Here is a 20611-nt window from a genome sequence, read left to right on the forward strand (position 1 = left end):
TGGAAGCCGTGCGAATCACTGACCCGATGGCGGGTGGGCGGAGACTGCCAGCACGGCCTGTGCGCCTGCGCAGGGAAATACAGTGGCTCGTTCTCCCTGCAAGAAGTGTCGTCTTTGTCACTAGCTACAACTTTCTCAGTGATGTAGAACTCTGAGGAGTATGACCTTAGAGTCTCGTATAGGAGCCCCAAAAGAGTACTTGCAGTAATAATCAGTTACAAATACCTCTTGAATCTCGATTTTCTTCCTCTCCTTGCCTTTGTTGAGTGATGCCGCATCATCCTTAGTATTAAGGAATCTGGTGACCTCTTCCAGTTCCATCTTTGCCTCAACAATATTTGGGTCTAGTAGGAGAACTTTATTGAGATCAGTTAAGCTTTTCTGATAATTCTGGAAGTGGGAAGACAGCAAAAATAACTTCCATAAATACAAGGCTGGGACTTGAGTTACCCTGAGTGGGGGTGAGCGAGGACGTGAGTCACGCAGAATGTGCACAAGGGCTTCCAACAGATGCACCCGGGTGATAGTCCATCACCCAGGGGACATCCTCTCCAAGGCAGAGCACAGAACCCGGCGAGGGAAAGCTCGATTCTGGATCAGCACAGCCTCGTGTGGCAGGCACCTGCCTGCGGAGCGAATGGAAGAATGAGCATCTTGCATTAGCGCCTGCCCCAGTTTTCTCACCTGTAAGAGGACAGACACTCTGCGATTCACAAGACTCGGCCAAGGAATCCACAAATGAGTGGCTTCAAGCCATAAGTGGCTACACCAATGGGAGTGCCACTGTGAACTCACGTTCCACTAAACCCTTCAGAATTGACCACTACTCAAGAGGAGCTAGAGCCGGCAATCAGTCCTCCACAAGTCAGAAAATAATTTGCAAAGAGGAATCTAAGGTTACCGAGACACCGCAGAGTGGCCGCTCCCTGACAGGCCCTCTCCCAGAAACACTAGCCAGACCTCCCCCTCGATTAACCCACACTGTGAGGAGGTGAAGAACTGCAATGAAGTGGGACCCCTTGTATGCACGACCAGGGGCTGAGCCACACAGCAGGTGAGCCAGTGGTCCTGCGACACTCCGGAGGGTCTCACTGTGACACCACATCACATCCAGCAGAGGTGACACTGTTAAGAGACAGCCTCAAGTGTGCTGGAACTGAGGGAGTCTCCATGACAGTGCACGGTGAACCTCCAGTAACAGATACCATGTGACATGGGCACGTGGCTGCAGCAGCCTAGGCGCTCTACTCCCACGTCGGCCCTGCAAGCCCTAACCTCTACCGGCCCCTCTTAAAAAGGGAGGAGACGGAAGTGCCCAGAAGGCGGAGCTAACACCCGTGAGCTCTGGACACATCCTGAAACGGAAGCCCAGCACCACAGGAGCGGCCACCATCACCCCCTTGGCCTAAGCAGCACCCTGCCTGCTCAGCACCCTTAGTCGGGTAGTAGCACGGGGGCAGGCGAGGGCCGAGAGAGGGCGGCGGCAGAGCAGGGGCCGCGTTCACTCCCTTCACAGATGGTCACTGAGCCTGTGCCGGGAGCAGGCCGCCATGGCTGGACCACACCGCGGCAGGAGGTTACATCCGACGAGGGGAAAAGTGAATAGAGTAATTATGGGCTGGCACAGTGATGAAAGGCAGGGGCAGAGATGGGTATTAACAAGGGAGAGTCGAGAGAAACGAGCCGTGCAGCTGGAGGGGCAGAGCCTAAGGACGAAGTGTGGACCTTCCACGGTGCTGACCGCAGCCCAGCAGCAGGCCTTTTTAGAAAGATACATTATAATCCCACGTGTCTGACAGTATTTACCATTCATAGACAGACAAAGGACCGGCGCTGTGGCGCAGCGGGTTAAAGCCCTGGCCTGAAGCACCACCATCCCATATGGGAATCCCAGCTGCTCCACTTCCCATCCAGCTCTCTGCTGTGGCCCGGGAGTGCAGTGGAGGATGGCCCAAGTGCTTGGGCCCCTGCACCCACATGGGAGACCCAGAAGAAGCTCCTGGCCCTCTGGGGGAATGAACCAGCAGATGGAAGACCTCTCTGTCTCTCTCTGCATATGCCTCTCTGTAACTCTGCTTTTCAAATAAATAAATTTTTAAAAAACAGATATGCAAAAACCATAAATGCAGTAATTATAAGAAATTATCCTGACGATTCTGGCCTCATAGTACCCTCTGTTAGCTGGAAATAATCCCTAAGGGGCTCCATGTCTTGCCTCTGTACCCTCAGTGCCCAGCACATAAATGAAGCTCAATAATTTGTAATGAAGGCAAATTGTTACCTTTCCCAAACAGCTATGCGTGAAGGAAAGCCTGTAGTGTTTACAACTAGCACACACAAGCCACCTACTAGAGCCGCTAGGAAACAAAAGATGGGAGCAGAGTGCGCAGCTGGACCCCGCAGGCAGTGCACCTGCTACGACTGGTGAACCCCGGTCACCCGACGCCGCTCCCTCAGCACAGGCTCGGGGGCAAACAGGGTCCAGTCCCCCCACATTTAGTAAGCAGTCTTTGAAGATTCTGAAATGGAATTCACCTGGCACACAGCTCAGACTACTGGACATGTAAATCAAGCTATAAGAAATCAGCCCCCAACACCAAGCCACTAGCCTCATCAGCTAACAGGATTACTCATAATTGGGATTATCTGTCTGCATCGTGATACCATTTCTAGAATTCATCCCTTGGAAGTATGACATTCCAGTCTCACTGAGTACACCTTCCGACTCTGAGTCAGCTCAGCAGATGGAGAGAGACAGGCAGCATGAGGCGGGCCTGCGCTACGTGTGGACAGAAGTCAGCGTGTGAGTCATGCAGATCTACCCTTGTGCTCAGATCACTAAGCTCAGAGAGTGGAGGAAGTGTCCCAAGTCTGTCTTCATTCGTGCTGCCGCCACCGCCATCCAGGAACTCCTCACCTGAGGTTTACACATGAGTGTGTTGGTGTACACAGACTGCCCGCGTCAGACACGCATGCGACTGCACGACCACCCCCTCCCAGGAAAACCTAGCTATTCCCCTGTCAGCCCTGGGCGTGGGCTGAGAAGAATTCTCTCAAACTCTGGACTCCGCCTCTTCCTCAAGCCTGTTCCTCCTCCTGAACGCCCCCCACCGTCACCTGTGCCGTTTAGCCTCCTGGGCCTGAGCCCTGGGATCTGCCCCCCTCATCGCCCCTGTGTGTTCTGCTGTTCACTGGATCCCATCAGCTTCTACCATTAGCCCAGCCTCCAGTCGGCCCCCTCGCTTCCAGTGTGGGCTGACCCCCACCCCCCAACAAGTCTGCACGTTGACGTTCTAAGTCTCAGGACCTCAGGACGGGACTGTATCCACTGGAGACGTGGACTTTAGAGGTGATGGAGTTCAAGGAGCTCATAGGGCTGGCCCCTGACCCAGTACAACTGGCATTCTGCAAAAGGAAATGTGGCTGGAGGTACACACGGGGAAGCCCGTGTGAAGACATGACAGTGTGGCCACCTACAGGCCACGGAGAGAGGCGTCCAAAGAAACCAGCACTGGCCTCATCTCAGACTTCTGGTTTTCTCCAGAACTGAGAAAATCAGTTTCTGTTGTCTAAGCCACACAGTTCCTGATGCTTTGTTTCAGCAGCTCTAGCCAATAAACACACCTCTCTCCTGTGCCATTACCTGCCTTCAGGCATCCCCTCTCACCTTGGGGCCCTCCCACCATCCTGCTCCAAACAGTCCCCTCTGATCCACCTTCTATGGGGTCCCCATCACTTACAGGATGAAATTCAACCTGCCCCTGGCCTCTGGCTGTATGATTTGGGAACAAGCCCATGAAATACGTGCACAGGAATGTCAGAGTCACTTTGTTCATAACACCCCCAAACTGAAAACCATCAGCTGGTGAATACGTGTGGTAGATTCATAAAACTCAGTGATGGGCCACTGCCACGGCTCACTAGGCTAATCCTCTTCCTGCGGCGCCAGCACCTCGGGTTCTAGTCCCGGCTGGGGTGCTGGATTCTGTCCCGGTTGCTCCTTTTCCAGTCCAGCTCTCTGCTGTGGCCCGGGAGCGCAGTGGAGGATGGCCCAAGTGCTTGGGCCCTGCTCCCGCATGGGAGACCAGGAGGAAGCACCTGGCTCCTGGCTTCGGATTGCTGCAGCGCTCCGGCCATAGCAGCCACTTGGGGGGTGAACCAACGGAAAAAGGAAGACCTTTCTCTCTGTCTCTCTCTCTCTCCTTGTCTAACTCTGCCTGTCCAAAAAAAAAAAAAAAAACTCAGTGATGAACAGGTTCTGAAACTCATACAATATGGGTGTTCAAATTATGCTGAGTCAAAGGAGCCAGGGAGAGAGCACGTTCTATGTGGTGATGCTGAGGTCCAAAGGAAGCAAACTGATCTGTACTGGTGGAATCAATGATTGGTTGCCACGGGGCAGGTGAGCAGGAGGGAGGGAGACACTGCAAAGGGGCAGGGAACTTTCTAGAGATGCAGATGTTCTTTACTGTGAATGGAATGATGGCTACAGGGATATACACTTATCAAGAGTCAGTGACCTACAAAGTGCAAACCAGACCTTAATAAAACTGACTTTAGGCAAATAGCATTTGGGGCAATGGCGTTTTCCAATGTGTTTTAGTTTTTCATGGAGGAGGTATTTTCTACATAGGTGCCCATTTATTAATATTCCCATGCAGAGGAATCTGCAAAAAGAAAGGTAATGGCACAACACCCTTTTTCTGCTACACTACTGACGTGGTTTTTCAGAGAGGAATGTCACTGGCCAATCACAGCTTAAGGCCTGGCCCACTGGCAGCCGCCAGCCCTGTGAAGTGCCGCCACCGACTTCCACTGGGTGGCGCTCTTCCGTTAGCATGCCTTCCCCTGTCCTCACTGCGAGAGCCAGTGCCATCATTGCAGGCTTGCACTAATTCAGTAACAAAACGTCCTTACTCCTGAAGCGAACCTACTGTCGCCAGGAATACCTCCTAGGAAACTGTAGAAAATGCATGCACATGTGACGCTGAGGTCTTCCTAGAGCCCAGGTGCGTAGCTGCCCCTTCTGTGGTGTTCACACAGTGGAATCACCTAACGACACTGCTCAGAACACCCCGTCGTCGGGAAGCAACACGTGACCCTAAACCCTAACTTGCAAGCAGGAAGTTACCTTGGAAATGACAAAGCCCCACAGCAGAGGCAGGGAGAGGCCTGAGGTCCACTCCAGGCGGCAGGGCTGGGTAGTATATAGTAGTAGGCTTAGACCCCAGGACAGCCGCAGCCCCACTCCGGGATCCTGAGATTCGTGAAAACCACTTGGTTTCTCCCGGGCTGAAGCGCACATGTGCCCTGAAGAGGCGGCGTCCTCACCTTGAGTCCCTTGTGAGCCAGCGCCCGGCGGTAGCACGCCTTCACGTTCCCGGCATCCATCTGCAGTGCCTGATCGCAGTCCCGCTTTGCCTCTTCAAACTGACACAGCTTCAGGTAGCACAGAGCTCTGTGTGATGGAACGGAACCGGTATTAGGAAGGGTCAAGCCTGCAGGTCTGAGAATCCAGACAGCTCAGAGACACCAGAAATTGCCTCGGTAAGTCTGTTGCTAGAGGTCAGTGCTGTGGCGTAGTGGGTTAAGCCACTCTCGTCAGTGATGCCAGTTTGAGTCCCGGCTGCTCCACTTCTGATCTAGCTCCCTGCTAATGCACCTGGGAAAGCAGCGGAAGATGGCCCCAGAGCTTGGGCCCTTGCACACACATGGGAGACCCAGATCAAACTCCTGTCTCTTGGCTTCAATCTGGCCCAGCCCTGGGCATTGTGGCCATTTGGGGAGTGGACCACGAAATGGAAGACTTTCTTCGCCTCTATCTTTCCCTCTCTGTAACTCTTTCAAATAAATGATTTTTTTTTTTTGACAGGCAGAGTGGACAGTAAGAGAGAGAGACAGAGAGAAAGGTCTTCCTTTTGCCGTTGGTTCACCCTCCAATGGCCGCTGCGGTTGGCGCGCTGCGGCCGGCGCACCGCGCTGATCCGATGGCAGGAGCCAGGTGCTTCTCCTGGTCTCCCATGGGGTGCAGGGCCCAAGCACTTGGGCCATCCTCCACTGCACTCCCTGGCCACAGCAGAGAGTTGGCCTGGAAGAGGGGCATCCGGGACAGGACTGGTGCCCCGACCGGGACTAGAACCCGATGTGCCAGCGCCGCAAGGCGGAGGATTAGCCTAGTGAGCTGCAGCGCCGGCCTCAAATAAATGATCTTTAAAAAAAAAAATCCGTTGCTAAACCAAAGCTATTTCAACAAAAATGTAGCATCTGACTCCAATGTATATGAAGTTAGGACCCTGGGGATAGGGCTGCACACAAAACAGTCCCAGGCCTCAAGGAAGATGCACTCCAGCAAAAGGAACCAGGAGACAATCAAAAGCAAACACTAAAACCTGCAAGGGACGCTCTGGTGCCCACAGTGGAGAGCCGCAGATCTGGCGGGGCTGAGCGAGGGCTGGGGCAGTCAGGGAAGACTTCCCTGAAGAAGTGACATTTAAGTAGAAATCCAGAGTGTGAAGCAAGACTTCTCCAAGGGCACAGCAGGGGAACAGCAGGTGCACAGCCCCACATAGGGGGAGAGCATGATGCTCTCGGCGAATTAAGAGAAGTTCCACGGAGCAGGCATTTGGCACAGCAGTTAAGATGCTGCTTGCCTATATCAGGGTGCATGGGTTCAAATCCTGGCTGCCCTGCTTCCAATCCAGCTCCCTGCTACTGCACAACCCATGTGGGAGACTCAGATGGAGTTCCAGACTCCTGGCTTGGACCTAGCTCAGCCTTGGTTGTTGTGGCAAATTGGAGAGTGAACTAGTGGTTGGAAGATCTTTCTCTCTAAATCTTTCCCCCCTCTCTGATGCTCTGCCTTTCAAATAAACACATGATCAATCTTACTAAAATGGCAGCTGAGTAGCACTCTAGAACAACCTGCCCATTCCTACCAATGACGATGAAAGATGCCAGCGTCTTCCTCCACAGAGAAGGAAAAGGGCGTCACTCCATAGAGCCCGTTTTGAAAGGCTGCCGGCTGCTGCTCCTCCCGTAGGGCACCATGTTTTTGTAGCCGGCTGCCACGAGGCCGGACAGCAGGAAACCGAAGCAGCCCGGCACTCGCCCCGGTAGCTTGCAGGAACCTGGTGACGCAGAGCCGGAGCCCCCGTCCCATGCCCGCCGCCTGCTTCCAACCCCTCCGAGCCCCCCTCCCGCCCCACTCCTCTCCCACAGCACCCTCTGAGGACCACCTACTGGATCAACTCCTGGAACCAAGATGAGGCACTCTGGCGACTGATTATCTTATTCATGTCCACCTCGGCACCATACAGAAAAGCCAGCCAGGACTTGCCTGTTCGTATATATGGCACATTCCTTGTTGTTGATCTTCAAGCATTCGCTGTATTTACGGAGGGCATCTGTGTAGTTTTTGTCCTTTACACACCGATTTCCTTCCTCCTTCATGGCTTTAAACACGCTTTCCTCTAGGGGACCAAAAATGAGAAGAAGAAAAAAAACCAGAGGAGGGGTTCAGGTGAGCACCTCTCTGGAGGCTGCAGCACAGCCTCCACAATGAACCAAGCACCACAAACAAACCAAGGTCAGTCCAAAGGCAGCGATCTGAAACTGGCTGTAAGCAAAGATGAGGACCTCCTTCTAAGACTGCTACATTCTAACGAGGCAGTAACACAACAGCAGTTCTGCTAGGCTCCCCTGGAGGCTGGAACTAGGAAGAGGCCAGAACCACCCCCAAGACAGAACCGAGCCAGGTGAGCGCCCCAGCACAGCAGGACCCGTCTCCAGCATGGCTGCTCCTGGGAACTTCTTGGGATCTCGGTTCCCACCGAGGCCTATCCCGCTTCCCCAGCAGCCCCGGGCCACTCCGGGCTCAGGCTACGCTGTAGCTATCACAGGAGCAATCTACAAAACACAGATGCCGACATCTACAGCGCCGGCTCAGGAACTACTGCACTGGTCATGAACACATCCGAGGTGGACATCTACCCGGCAGCCCCAGCTCCCTCGGGGGTCACACCTCCTCTGCTCTCTGCTCCTTGTGTTTTAGGTAAAGCAACTGCCAGCCCAGTCCAGCCCAGCCCAGCCCAGCGTGGTGATCCCTCACAGTCAGGACCTCCTGCTCCCTTGAGCATGATAAGCCAAGTGGGCAGGGACGGGCTAGGAGAGCCGGTCAAACACAGGAAGATTTCTGTGGCAGATTCGCAGCAGTAATTCTCCCTCTATGCCCTGGGCTGTTTTAAGGCAAGAGCAGGAGCTATGAGAATGAGGCCCATGGAGCCAGGGAGAGGCCGGGATGGACAGCACAGAAGAGCCTCTGGGTCCTGAAGCCAGCCGTGGGGACTTGTGCTCTGCCAGCGCCAGTGGGCAGTTCTGTGCTTAAGCCATTGACCCTGGGCTTTCTGTTACCTGCAGCCCAAGGGCCCCTACTGTTCACAACACATTCCTATGATGTCACAGTGAGCACGGCCGGCCCTGCTCCATCTACCACCTGTTCAGCCCACGTGTTTGGGAGAGGCTGATCCCACGGATCAGGGAGCCAGGCCAAAGCCAATCAGTGCGTGACATTTACTTCATCAAAGAGACTGGCTCGGGAGCAGGCACATGGCCCAATTCAGACCAACAGGACAGCGGGTGGGCTTGGGGGCAACAGACTCCCCCATTATTAACCGAATGCCACCAAGGACACCAGGGGTCTCCCTCCCCTGGCACACCAGTGTGTGTGACGTGATGCCTGTGCCGGCTACTGCTCTCGTTTCTGCCGTAGCCTGGGGCCTTGCAGTTGTGTGAACCAATAGTGCCCCTTAGGGTTGAACTTGCAAATCCAAGTTTTCAAACACACAGGAAGTATTAAAACTTAAGGTTTCAAACCTATGTAATAACATTACCCTATGGAGTAACTTGATGTATAATAAAAGTCCATAAATTAAAATTTGAAACATACCTTAAGTACTGCAATCTAAAAAAAAAAAAAAAATCTTCTGATGCAATGAATTTGTAATATAAACTGGCAATTTAAATGATCTTACTTGTCCTTGTGCACAAAGTTAATTTTTCCTCTTTTATTTCAAGTCACAGAATATTTCTGCCTATGTTTCACATTTCAAAAGGTCTCACAGCAACCACGGAGCCACATGAGACTTCCCTGGGATCCTGGCATACAAAGTCTAAAACAGAACAATATCACAGAGAATTGTGTCCCTCGACTTGCCGGAACACTGCCGTCCAGCATCTACCCTCCAGCGTCTTCGTCCGTTCTCACTCATCCTCGCGCTGCCTACTTGCTGCCGCACAGCTCTGCGTGAGGTCTGCGAGCTGAGACAGCCGCCCCTCACCAAGCAAATGCTTAGGGTCAGGCCCCACGCGTCATGGGCGCCAGGGCCCCGCCACTTCCTAGGACTGCTGGGCCGTCTGGAAGCCGTGGCAGGCATTCCCCGCTGGGCTTTGTGGGCAACCAAGGGTCAACGGTCCCACCCCAGCAAGTCGGGCATCGTGGGCCAGGAACCTCCAGGCCCCTGCCAGACAAAGCCCGGGCTAGGGACACGGCACGTTCCCAAACCTACAGGAGCCAAGGGCTTGTGGCTTTAAGGCAGAAACCAGGAGTAAATTCCCATTGATTGAAGACTCACTATAGGCACAGCCATGATGAGAATGCCAACCGTGATAAAAGGCGTGAGGCAGAACCTGCTAGATTTATAATATGGGGTTTTATTTTATTAAACACATCAATCTCTCCTTTAGCCTCATCATACACATGGTCTGCTGAAGAGGCATATACTACTCAGTTCTGTTTTCTTCTTCTTAACACTACTACTAACATCACCTTTCGTAAGAGGTTACCATAGGCTGACACAGTCAGCCGGTGTACTACTATTTTATACATCCACGCATACTTCAAAAAGTTCATGGAAAACAGAACTGAAAGTGTGGTACACAAGAAAACGTATGCACAGTTTTTTCCACAATATTCGTTACCCATGAACTTTCCTAAGATCCCTCGTAGCTCCACTTGTTCCTAACAATGCCCCACACCCCAAGATGGTTATTAATATTCCCCCTCATTCATATGCATGAGGACATGGGGAGCATGAAGCAACCCCCAAGACCATGTAGCTACAGAGGGAGAGCAGGGATCAGCTTCAACCCGGGTCTGACGCCAGAGCACGTGCTCCCATCTGCACGGCACTGTGAACGCACACGCAGCACCCAGGACGACCTCGGCGGGAACGAACCTGTGCTGCCCGGCGGGCGGGGTCTGCCGAAGTCTCCCTCTTGGTTAGGGGTCGTCTCTGCGGCAGGGCGCCAGCCTGGCACTGGGGCAGCAGTGGGCACGGCAGGGATGGGCGACAGCTTCTCCCGCCAGCTGGGTCCATCCAGCTCCATTAGGATTCTTGTGATTCTAAAGAGAACATGCATTTGCTGCGTCGACCACGTGATCTGCACATGTGTACAGCTTGCACAGGCACAAACACAGTTTCAAAAGGACTCAAAAAAGTTGCCATAAAGGATGTAACCTTAGACCATATTTTAGCCAAAATAAAAATTAAGACATTTTTAATGTATTAATAACTTTAATTTGTAATTTGTTAAAAAGTTTGTAACTTAGACACACAATAAATTTCCATTTTTGAGAAAGTGGAATATAACACTAAAATGTAAGAGGCCTAGAGAAGAAATGTCCCCGTGGTATTTAATACAGCCACTAAAACAACAGTGTGTGGCTCATGACAACAATCAGAAGTACTCTGCAATTTCTATGTCCAAAACAGACAGGAGCGTGGCTGAAGACAGGACCACGATGGATGAGGGCTGGCCATTACAGTGTTTACATGTGGCTCAAATACCCCTTCCCCTTGTAATTCTGGCATCTCCCGTCACTTGTTTTCATGAGTAAAGATGAAAAACAGGCCCCTGGCATTTTCTCCAAGGGCCGTGGAAGGAATGAATGACATTGGCTAAATAGCCTAAGATTCAGACTGGCATCCTTGACCTCCACTCTCACTATTTGGACACACGAGATGTCACACTGAGATTTAACAACCAAATTCAGTTACACCTCTGGGATGACCCTGGTTATAAAAGATGCTTCCCAAGACGGAGAGGGTTTACTGGTGAAATGCATTCAGATCGACCACCTCTGTGGTCTCACATATTCTTTGTGTGGAAAATGTTTGTTTACAAACACACAAATACAACGCACTACACTCTCTTCAAACACGTTTCAACAGCAACCTTTGGTTATAATGAAATCTCATATCTTAGTGTAAAATTTTTTTTAGTGAATGTATAACCACCCATTACCGTGGGAGAAAAAGGAGCTTTGGAAAAAAGAATTTTTAAGCAAAGCCTGTATTCCCAGCAGGGAGGGAGGAAGAAGCAGCAGAAAAGAGATGATGTGTTGTCAGGGAGTAAATAAGTTTATGCAGGGAAATTTAACAGATTAATTTTCCTGGAGAGGGAAGAGAGGAATACGGTTAATGGAAGATAGACCAAAATAAACACAGGTGTTTAAATGAAAATAATCAGCTGCTGCTGCTTAATTTCCCATAATGAACTGGAATAGATGGGGAAAGCAAAAATATGGGATTCACAAAAAAGGAACAGTGAAAATTTTGAAATAGAAACTTTAGATAAGAAACCAGATGAAGCCTCCAAACCTTGGGAAACGTATCAGCAAGAACCATTTTCAATTTTAAAATGACTGATTGACATAGAAGAGCCTTCTTGAATACACAGAAAACTATCATACAATTCTCAAACATTTAAAGACAGAATTACCAAAGGACCCAGCCATGCTGCTTCCGGGTATATCCCCAAAAGGAACTGAAGGCAAGCGAGCAAAGCTGGCCCGTGAGTGCTCACGGCAGCCCTGCTCACAGAAGCCGATGGCTGGGAACGACCCCAAAGCTGAGGAGCAAACCAGAGGCCACGCACACAGCCAATCTGGGGAGTGCCCGCCAGTGACCGAGAGGAGCGAGGGCAGACACGCACGTCACACGGCAAAGTCCCCAAGTTGACCTTGCCGTCTGCGTGGGCTCTCCACTCTAGATCCTTGCCCATGGCCAGGGAGCAGATCCGGGTGGGGATAATACGCGGACAGGGTTTCCCTCCAGGGTGATGCGAATGGGAACGGGAAAGACGGGGGCCACCGTACAGCATGCCGGAGCGGGCTGAATGCCGCCGGGGGTCCGCTCTCCGCTCCCCTCATGCTTTACCTCCAGTTCTTTTTTTTTTTTTTTTTTTTTTTTTGACAGGCAGAGTGGACAGTGAGAGAGAGACAGAGAGAAAGATCTTCCTTTGCCGTTGGTTCACCCTCCAATGGCCGCCGCGGTTGGCGTACTGCGGCCAGCGCACCGCACTGATCGTGCTTCTCCCATGGGGTGCAGGGCCCAAGCACTTGGGCCATCCTCCACTGCCTTCCCTGGCCACAGCAGAGAGCTGGCCTGGAAGAGGGGCAACCGGGATAGAATCCGGCGCCCCAACCGGGACTAGAACCCGGTGTGCCGGCACCGCAAGGCGGAGGATTAGCCTAGTGAGCCGCGGCGCCGGCTACCTCCATTTCTAAAAGGGCCTGGAGCACAAGGCCCAGCAATGGAAGTAGCCCCAGCCTCATACAATTCTCGCTTCAAATCACCCCGCCAACCACTAATGAGGTTCCCTAAAATGCCTCTGGATCAGGCCCTGCTCCCCGGCAGCTACTTCCGTCACCTTGTCACCTCCAAGACGATCCTACTTCTGCAAACCACCAGGCAGAGGATGGGGCAAATTCAGAGCAGCGCCCCAGAGGCAGAGGTTAGGCCGACATCCAAGCGCCTGGGTTCAACTCCCGCTGCAGCGCCTGGTTCCAGCTTCCTGCTGGTGCTGACCCCGGGGAGTCCCTGGGGAGGGCTCAAGTACCTGGGTCCCTGCCACACTCCCCGGAGACCTGGACTGTGTTCCCAGCTCCTAGCTTTGGCCTGGCCCAACGCCAGCAGTTACGGACATGGGGGAGCAAAACAGAGAGTAGGAGTTGCTTGTTCTCACTCGCTTGCTCGCTCGCTCTCTCCTCTCTGTTTGCATCTGCTTCCCAAATACATTACAGGTTTGTTTTGTTTTTGTTTTTACCCTCAAAGCAAAGCCCTTTGCAAAGCGCATGCGTGAACGGCACTTTCTCTGCTGAGAATGGCCACCCCGCCCATGATTTCACTGGGGCTGCGTGGGGTGGCCCGGTCACAGAGATGGTTAAGGCACATGGCCGACCTCAATGCGCTCTCAGGAGAGCCGCAGGAGAAGCGTTTAGCAAAAAGAGAACACAACAGAGACTGTAAAAGCACCGTGGGAGCTGGGTACCAAGGCCCAGCGCGATGTGAACGGGAACCTAAGGCAGAGAAATGGTGGGTCAGGGCCAGTGTTTTGAAGCCTTCCGCTAAAGGATGAGAAGAAAGTCAACAGAGAAAAGGGGACAGGGCACTCCGGCGGCGGCAGCAGGTGCACGTGGTGAGGCAGCCACACAGCTCACAACCCAGGAGTCAGTAGATGTCTGGGGTTTGGGCGGGGTTTGGGCCCGCCCCACACGGCCACCAGTAACCACTACACAGCACTGCCCTTCTCACCAGTTTGGGATCGGGTGGGCTCCGGGGAGGGGGTGGGCACCAAGGGCGGCCCTATCTTTCCAGTGGTTGTCTCCAGAGTGGGCTGGGACCCGTGAGGGGGGAATGCACGATTTAGAAAGCAAGCGATGCGAAACCTACCTTTGTCCGTCTCTTCAGGGTCCTCAGGGTCCAGTGTCAGCAGCCACCTCAGGCGCTCGCTCTCCGCAACAGCCACAGCCCGCACAGACAAGGGGGCCTGATGGGGGCCCGCACAGCTCACTAACAAATGTTCCTGTCCGGGGGCCTCTGCCTCACGCCAAGCATAACCCCCGGCCACGTTCCGATCGGCTGACAATCCGAGACCATGGTGACTTCTCCCCTCTTTGGCTTTCCTGGGGGGAGCGGGGCATGGCACCCTGGACCAGCACAGGGCACAGCGTCGGCACCTCGGGACCTGAGAAATGACTCTTGGGGCGAATGATGGGACCGCAGGCTGCACGAGACGTGACTGTCACATTTCACCTGAGAGCAATTTTACAAAGTCCAGGCGTTCTTGCCTTCCCATTCTCACTTGAGGGGTAAACAGGTCACAACAAAATCGGGGATACAAAGTCTCAGCCACTGCAGCATTATAACTCAGTACCCACTCCGAAGTTTGCTCTCCTGGGGAGAGACAGACATGTCTCCACCCACAGATCCCTGCACGCCCCGCGGGGAGGGAAGATTCAACTCGGCAGTCTACACTGCGTCTCCGGACCCGATCCTTCCGTGAGTCCCGGTGTGTGAGGCCAGTGCACACACCGGTCTAATACCACAGATCTTTAGGCAGCCAGGCTGGAGGGGTCTGACCGACACTGGCTCACCTGTTGACGCTATCGTTGGCTAGCTGGATTCCGCGGTCGATCTGCAACACTGTCTTGTAATCCACGTAAGCCTTCCCGTACTGCTCTAAGGTCTCAAAGGCCATGGCCCGCCGCAGAAGAGGCTTCACAGAGAAAGGCTGAAGCTCCAGGGCCCTAAAGGAGGCAGAAGGATCCCGCGTCACGTGTGCGGTCTCCGCTCGTCAGCTTCCACCTGACTGACCACACCCTGCGAATGCCCGCACACGTCACAGCTCATCTTGGGGACACTGGCAACACGCAAGGCAGGCAAACCCGGAGGGGCAGAGCAATCGGCTGGCTGTGTGGCCGCTCTCTTTCAAACCAGAACTGAAGCCCCGTGCGTGTCCTCCTCCCCCGGTGATGTGTGGGCTCCCCAGGGTCCCGGAGCCCAGCACGGCACCTGGCACAGAACAGGGCCTCAACGGATTCTCGTTCCCAATAGATAAAGAGTCTTACTTGCACTGTGTTTCTAAGGCAGAACCTTAATTGAGAACCACATAAGCCTGTATTACATTTTGAAGACCTGCTGGGGCCAGCGCTGTGGCATAGTGGGCAAAGCCACCGGCTGCAGTGCCAGCATCTATGGGCGCCAGTTCGAGTCCCGGCTGTTCCACTTCCGATCCAGCTCTCTGCTATGGCCTGGGAAAGCAGTAGAAGATGGCCCAAGTCCTTGGGCCCCTGCGCCTGCATGGGAGACCCGGAAGAATCTCCTGGCTTTGGATCAGTCCAGCTCTAGCCATTGCAGCCAACTGGGGAGTGAACCAATGGATGGAAGACCTCTCTCTCTGCCTCTGCCTCTCTGTAACTCTGCCTTTCAAATAAATAAATAAATCTTTAAAAGAAAAAAATAAAAGACCAGCTCTTCAGGACTGAGTACAGTTCATCCTGATTCAGCAACAGCCAAAAAGTCTTCACAAATAAACCAGAAGGGCAGGAAAAGAACCAAATTCACAATTTCTAATAAGTCACGGATTTTCATTTTGCACGTTTTAGTCTTTGAAGTGTTTCCAGTAACATTCAAGGCATACAAGGATACTTCACAGAAAGATGGAATAAAAGCTTATTCTGGTGCAAAAATTACCATCATCCAATCAAGATGGCCCCAAGCAAGTGTGCGTGATGCACTTAATTTTCAGCACCTGTGGGCCTGGTCGACGCGAGGGGTTTTCCCCCGGACCACAGCCCTCAGAATGAAGACGAGCACCAGGACAGAAGCCCCCACGGAGAAAAAGAAAGCACTCACGCCTAAAACTAAACAGGCACAGCCAACTTGGAAAGCCGCGCACAGAGAACAGGCCGCCTACTGGCACTGCGGAGACCCTGCAGCATCCAAGTTCAAGCCTGTGCTAGAGGAGCGGAGAATCCCAGGCACCCCTCCTCTGTGTTTAGCCTGTCGGAACAGACGCGGAGGTTCCTGGAGTGGCTGGGTCTCACGCCAAGGTTCCCTGGCAGATGGCAAAGTGAAGGCTTTCACTGGTAAACAATGACGCTAATAAAAATGTCTACAACAATGACTTGCAAACTTTTGCCTGCGCATCACAAGCCCTCTGTATTGCACCTGAAGGCCAGGAATGGAGACCTGGAGGCCCAGGCCCCCCAGACCCCAGGCATCTTCCAACCCACCCCGGGGCACCCCGACAACCCCCTGGGTGCAGGCATCCACATCAAATACCTCAATCACAAACCCCAAAGACATAAACATTCCTCCCACAGGTCAAAGACTCTCGCCTTCCTCTTACTTTAAATCCCACCCCAGGCTGGCGCCGCAGCTCAACTGTCTAATCCTCCACCTTGCGGCGCCAGCACACCGGGTTCTAGTTCTGGTCAGGGCGCCAGATTCTGTCCCAGTTGCCCCTCTTCCAGGACAGCTCTCTGCTGTGGCCCGGGAGTGCAGTGGAGGATGGCCCAAGTGCTTGGGCCCTGCACCCCATGGGAGACCAGGAGAAGCACCTGGCTCCTGCCTTCGGATCAGCGCGATGCGCCGGCCGCAGCGGCCATTGGAGGGTGAACCAACGGCAAAAGGAAGACCTTTCTCTCTGTCTCTCTCTCACTATCCACTCTGTCAAAAAAAAAAAAAAAAAAATCCCACCCCAGGTTCTTCTTTTTCAATGTTTGACTTGTCTGGTCAGAAGAACTCATGGAACTTTCCAAAGAGCAGAGATAATGGCCTTAAGAACCGCAACCCCCACCCTCCGAAAAAAAAAAAAAAAAAAAAGATCCCTTTAAAATGTATGCAATCTGAGGTGAAGAGAAGGCCAAACTTTCTGCCAGTAAGGTATTCCTCGTTTATCCAGGTTTAAACACAGCCGTATTTCAACAGGTGCATCGGGGCTCCTCTGGGATTGAAAACAAGTCTGAGAATCTCTGCTCTGGAGCAAACCCATCTCCTGCTAATCACCCTCTCCACGCCCCTGACTCACACAGCAGCTATCCAAGCCAGCATCTAAGTAGGTCGATCTCTACGGAGGTCAGCGCTGACCAGCAGAGCCGGATTCCTTGGCTTAGAGCGCAGCTCCTACCCAAGGACACCCTACCTGAAGCCACGCCCTCCCCCAGGACCAGTCACCCCCACCCCGGGGCCTCCCTGGAGTCCCAGCGGGCTTTCCCTGTGAGTCTACCTGACACACAGTGAGTCTCAGCCAGTACCTGCGCACCTCCTCTCAGGACCCCATTGTTTTGCAGGAGCCCTGACTTTAGGGACCCCAAAGTTGTAACCGCAGCATCTTGATCCTGCTCACTGCGGGACGACGGCCAGAGAGAACCCTGCACCCGGATCCCAGAGCTGAAGGGCTGCTGGCCGCAAAGCACCCATGCCTGCTATCAACAAGCTCCCGGGCTCTAGTCAGTTAGCTACAGCCGGTGGTGGTTTTACAACTGGCCCAGGCTTGTGATGTGTGTCAGTTTTCATGGGTACTGCCAATGCGAAAGTAACAAACCCTGCACCTTAGAGACAAGCGGCCACAGGACTCCACCTCGGGCTTCTGAGAGTGAACCGGATAGCCATAATCCCATGAGACCACAGACGACGAAGCAGGCCTCTGGATTTTTTAGGAGCACCAATGGCAACTTCTGCAACAGGTTCATTCACTCCACGGCAAAGGCAAGGGTATGTTCTACTCAAGGGTATGTACTCATCCGTCCTGGCGGGTGACTTCCGGGGCACCAACAGCGATTACGTTGCTGCAAGGTGGTGCCAGGCTGTAGGGGACCCGGCCCTGACCTGAAGGAGCCGAAATCCACCGCAGCGGAGGGTACAAGGACCTCCAGGGGTGACCTGCAGATGCCCAGGGGGCCTGGGGCACCCAGGACGCGGGAGAGAACACAGGGACTGTGGGAGCCTAACCCGGCTCGCGGCCAGGGCGGCCCTGGCAGACCACAAGGCTGCACAGAGCTTGTTAGGGGGAGGAGGGGCATCTGGTGACTGAGAGACGTTTATAATTATCCCCTGGAAGGTCTGAAACTCTCCGAGCAAAATCACGCACCAGGAAAAGCTAATCTGATGCCCCAGGGGGGGGTGGGGGTGGGGGATCAAAAGTAGTCATTAGGAAATGAGTGTGAATTAAGAGTGTCAGCCATGCGACTGTCTACACCCGGAGAGAGGTTACCGTTTGTGCACAGGAATCCATCAAAATGTCCCCTATGCGGACATTTTAGCAGGACATGGGATATTGCGTTCATCCCCCGGGTATGACAGCAGTGTCTTAACGACCCAGAAGCGCGTGCGGGTTTACCTGTTACAATCTTGAATGCAGCCACTGCAGTTCCCTTCTTTTAGGTAACATGCGGCTCTATTTGAATATAAGATGCTTAGGTCATCTGCACTGGCACTTCCTAAAATCACATTTAATTAGACACAGTTACGATCCATTAGCAAGCATCACAGCCGACCCCCGTCCGAGGGCGGCGGCCGCGGTGGCACCGCAGTCGCGCGCCGGCTCCTCCCGCAGACTCCGGGGAGCCGCCCACCTCCGCAGTGGCCCCCGAGGGCGAGCGCGCCGGGCGCCCTGAGTCACCGGGCAGGAACGCGGGAGCCCAGCGCCCGTGCGTCCGTCCGGAGGCGGAGGCGGCCGCGCCCGCGGGGACACCCCCCGCCCCCGCAGCCCCGGGGGCCGCCGCTCACCCACCTGCAGGCTCCAGCTGCGCTATCGCCGCCGAGTACTTGGCGGCCGCCTCGGTGAACTGGCCGCCCTTGAACAGCTCGTTGCCCTGGCTCTTGAGGTCGGCGGGGCCCGAGGGCGCGTCGGCCGGCGCGGGGTCCCCGGGGCCGGGGTGGGCGTTGGCGCCGGCGGCCGGGGCGGGGGCCGGGGCCGGGGTCCCGCCGCGCTGCTCCGCGCCGGTCGCCGGCGCCCGGGTCCTCCGCGGCCGCTTGGCGCCGTCGCTCCTGCCCGACAGCTTCTTCTGGATGTTGCCCATGGCGCGCGCGGGCTCGGCGGCCTCTGCGGGGAAGCAGATGCGGGAAGTGAGAGTTGGCATCGGCCGGGGCTACCAGGGCCGGGCCGCGGGGGAGCCGGCGCGAGGGGCGGGCTCCGGGGAAGCCGGGCCGGGCGCCGCCCCGCGGGCGGAGCCGAGCGCTCGAAGCGCTGCCCGGGCCGGCCCGTCCGTCCCCCGCGGCCCCGCGGCTTCCTGAGCTGCGGGGCTCCGGACTGCAGCCGCGCCGCGGTGGAACCCCCCAAGCGTCCACAGGCTTGGGGTGCGAAAACCGGCATTTCCAACCTGGCCTCCAGCCGCACCTGTCGGGGCAGATCTTAACGAAGGGGTACTTTTCCCTTCCGTGTGCAACTCTGGAATGAATGAATGGAGTTACTCAGACTTGAGGAATCCAATAACTGCACCCAGAGCTAGGATGCTCTTTTCTTATTTTAAAGGATGGGGAGAAAAAAGACCATTTGGAAGAAAAATACATGCGAAGCGATTTTCAAAAGTCATTTCTAGAGTGAATTTACCAAGAAGTCACATCAAATAGAAACCTAGTTCTTAAAGGAAGCCTGTGAACTCAGCAAGTTTTCCATTCCAATGCCTTATTCAGACTAAAACTTCCCTTGATTATGCTTGAGTTTAGATAGTAGTAGCTTTACTAATTACCGAAATTTATTTTTAAATATGAAAATAATATAAATATTTCATCGATGGGTCTTATCAATATTTAAAGCAATTAAGCATTTCAAAGCTCTGAAAATCACTTACATATCAAGACTTCTTTTTTTAAACATTCTAAAGATTTTTAATAGGTATGTTTTCCACTCTTTTATCAATGGGAAAGCACAAAGGGGAATACACAGCCACAGTTACCAAAGTTAACATCAGGATGATCACCTTAAGGCAGGTTTCAAGGATAAGGCACATCAATACCGTGCTCTATGGAGCAGTCCAATTTGAGCTTAATTATTAAAGCAGAAAAAAAAAATCTGTTGTACAGAGAAATCCCCAAATTGGACCCAATAAGATTTTTTGAAAATATTTATTTGAAAAGCAGGGTTAACAGAGACCAAGGGAGAAAGAGAAAGAGAGAGAGAGAGAGAGAGAGAGAGAGAGAGAGAGAGAGAGAGAAAGAGAGAGAGAATCTTCCATCTGCTTGCTTGCTTACTCCAGCCAGGAGCTTCATCCAGGGCCCCCCACATGGGTGTAGGGGCCCAAGCACTTGGGCCATCTTCTGCTGTCTTCGCAGGTGCATTAGCAGGGAGCTGGATTGGAAGTGCAGCATATTATGGGATGCCGACGTCACAGGCAGTGTCTTCACCCAGGTTTTGTCTAGTACCTGCTACTGCAGTCCTCACCCCAAAACCTGATGGAGCCCTGAGTCAGCGGCAGCAGAGGCAATGGACAGCTCGGGATTGTTGGCGTCCCCTTGTGTGTGATCTCCCTGTGGCTGACCAAGACTGTTACTACATCACCGCAGTTGAGTGAGAACTTGACCTTTCTGTACATTATCATCAGTGCTCATACCAAGAATTACCCTTCCCACTCTACAAATGAGGCACCAAACAAGGAAGAAGCTAAGGAATCTGCCCAGGAGCCGGGAGCTGGAAACCAGCATTCCCCAGGCTTTGAGCTGAATGCCAAGCCGTGTCTTCTTCCTTCCTGGACAGTCTGAGCAGTTCCTAGAAAGACAGCCGGAGGTCTGACTGTGAAGCCCTGGGAGCCTTGTGGAGTCTGAGCGAC

At 53.6% G+C, this 20611-nt stretch overlaps 1 protein-coding gene across 1 annotated transcript in view; it reads right to left on the reverse strand.

Moving 5' to 3' along the window:
- Window positions 1-20611, reverse strand: part of SPAG1 (sperm associated antigen 1) — a 102011-nt gene that overhangs the window by 2405 nt on the left and 78995 nt on the right. Inside the window, exons 12-18 of the mRNA XM_062189863.1 lie at window positions 18577-18934; window positions 18184-18283; window positions 14435-14587; window positions 10233-10399; window positions 7337-7469; window positions 5332-5458; window positions 226-390 (exon numbers count right to left, since the gene is read on the reverse strand). Coding sequence (XP_062045847.1) covers window positions 226-390; window positions 5332-5458; window positions 7337-7469; window positions 10233-10399; window positions 14435-14587; window positions 18184-18283; window positions 18577-18934 — 1203 coding nt within the window. The remainder of the gene's footprint in view (window positions 1-225; window positions 391-5331; window positions 5459-7336; window positions 7470-10232; window positions 10400-14434; window positions 14588-18183; window positions 18284-18576; window positions 18935-20611) is intronic.

Source organism: Lepus europaeus, chromosome 4 (assembly GCF_033115175.1).
Source record: "Lepus europaeus isolate LE1 chromosome 4, mLepTim1.pri, whole genome shotgun sequence".
Taxonomy (NCBI): Eukaryota; Metazoa; Chordata; class Mammalia; order Lagomorpha; family Leporidae; genus Lepus; species Lepus europaeus.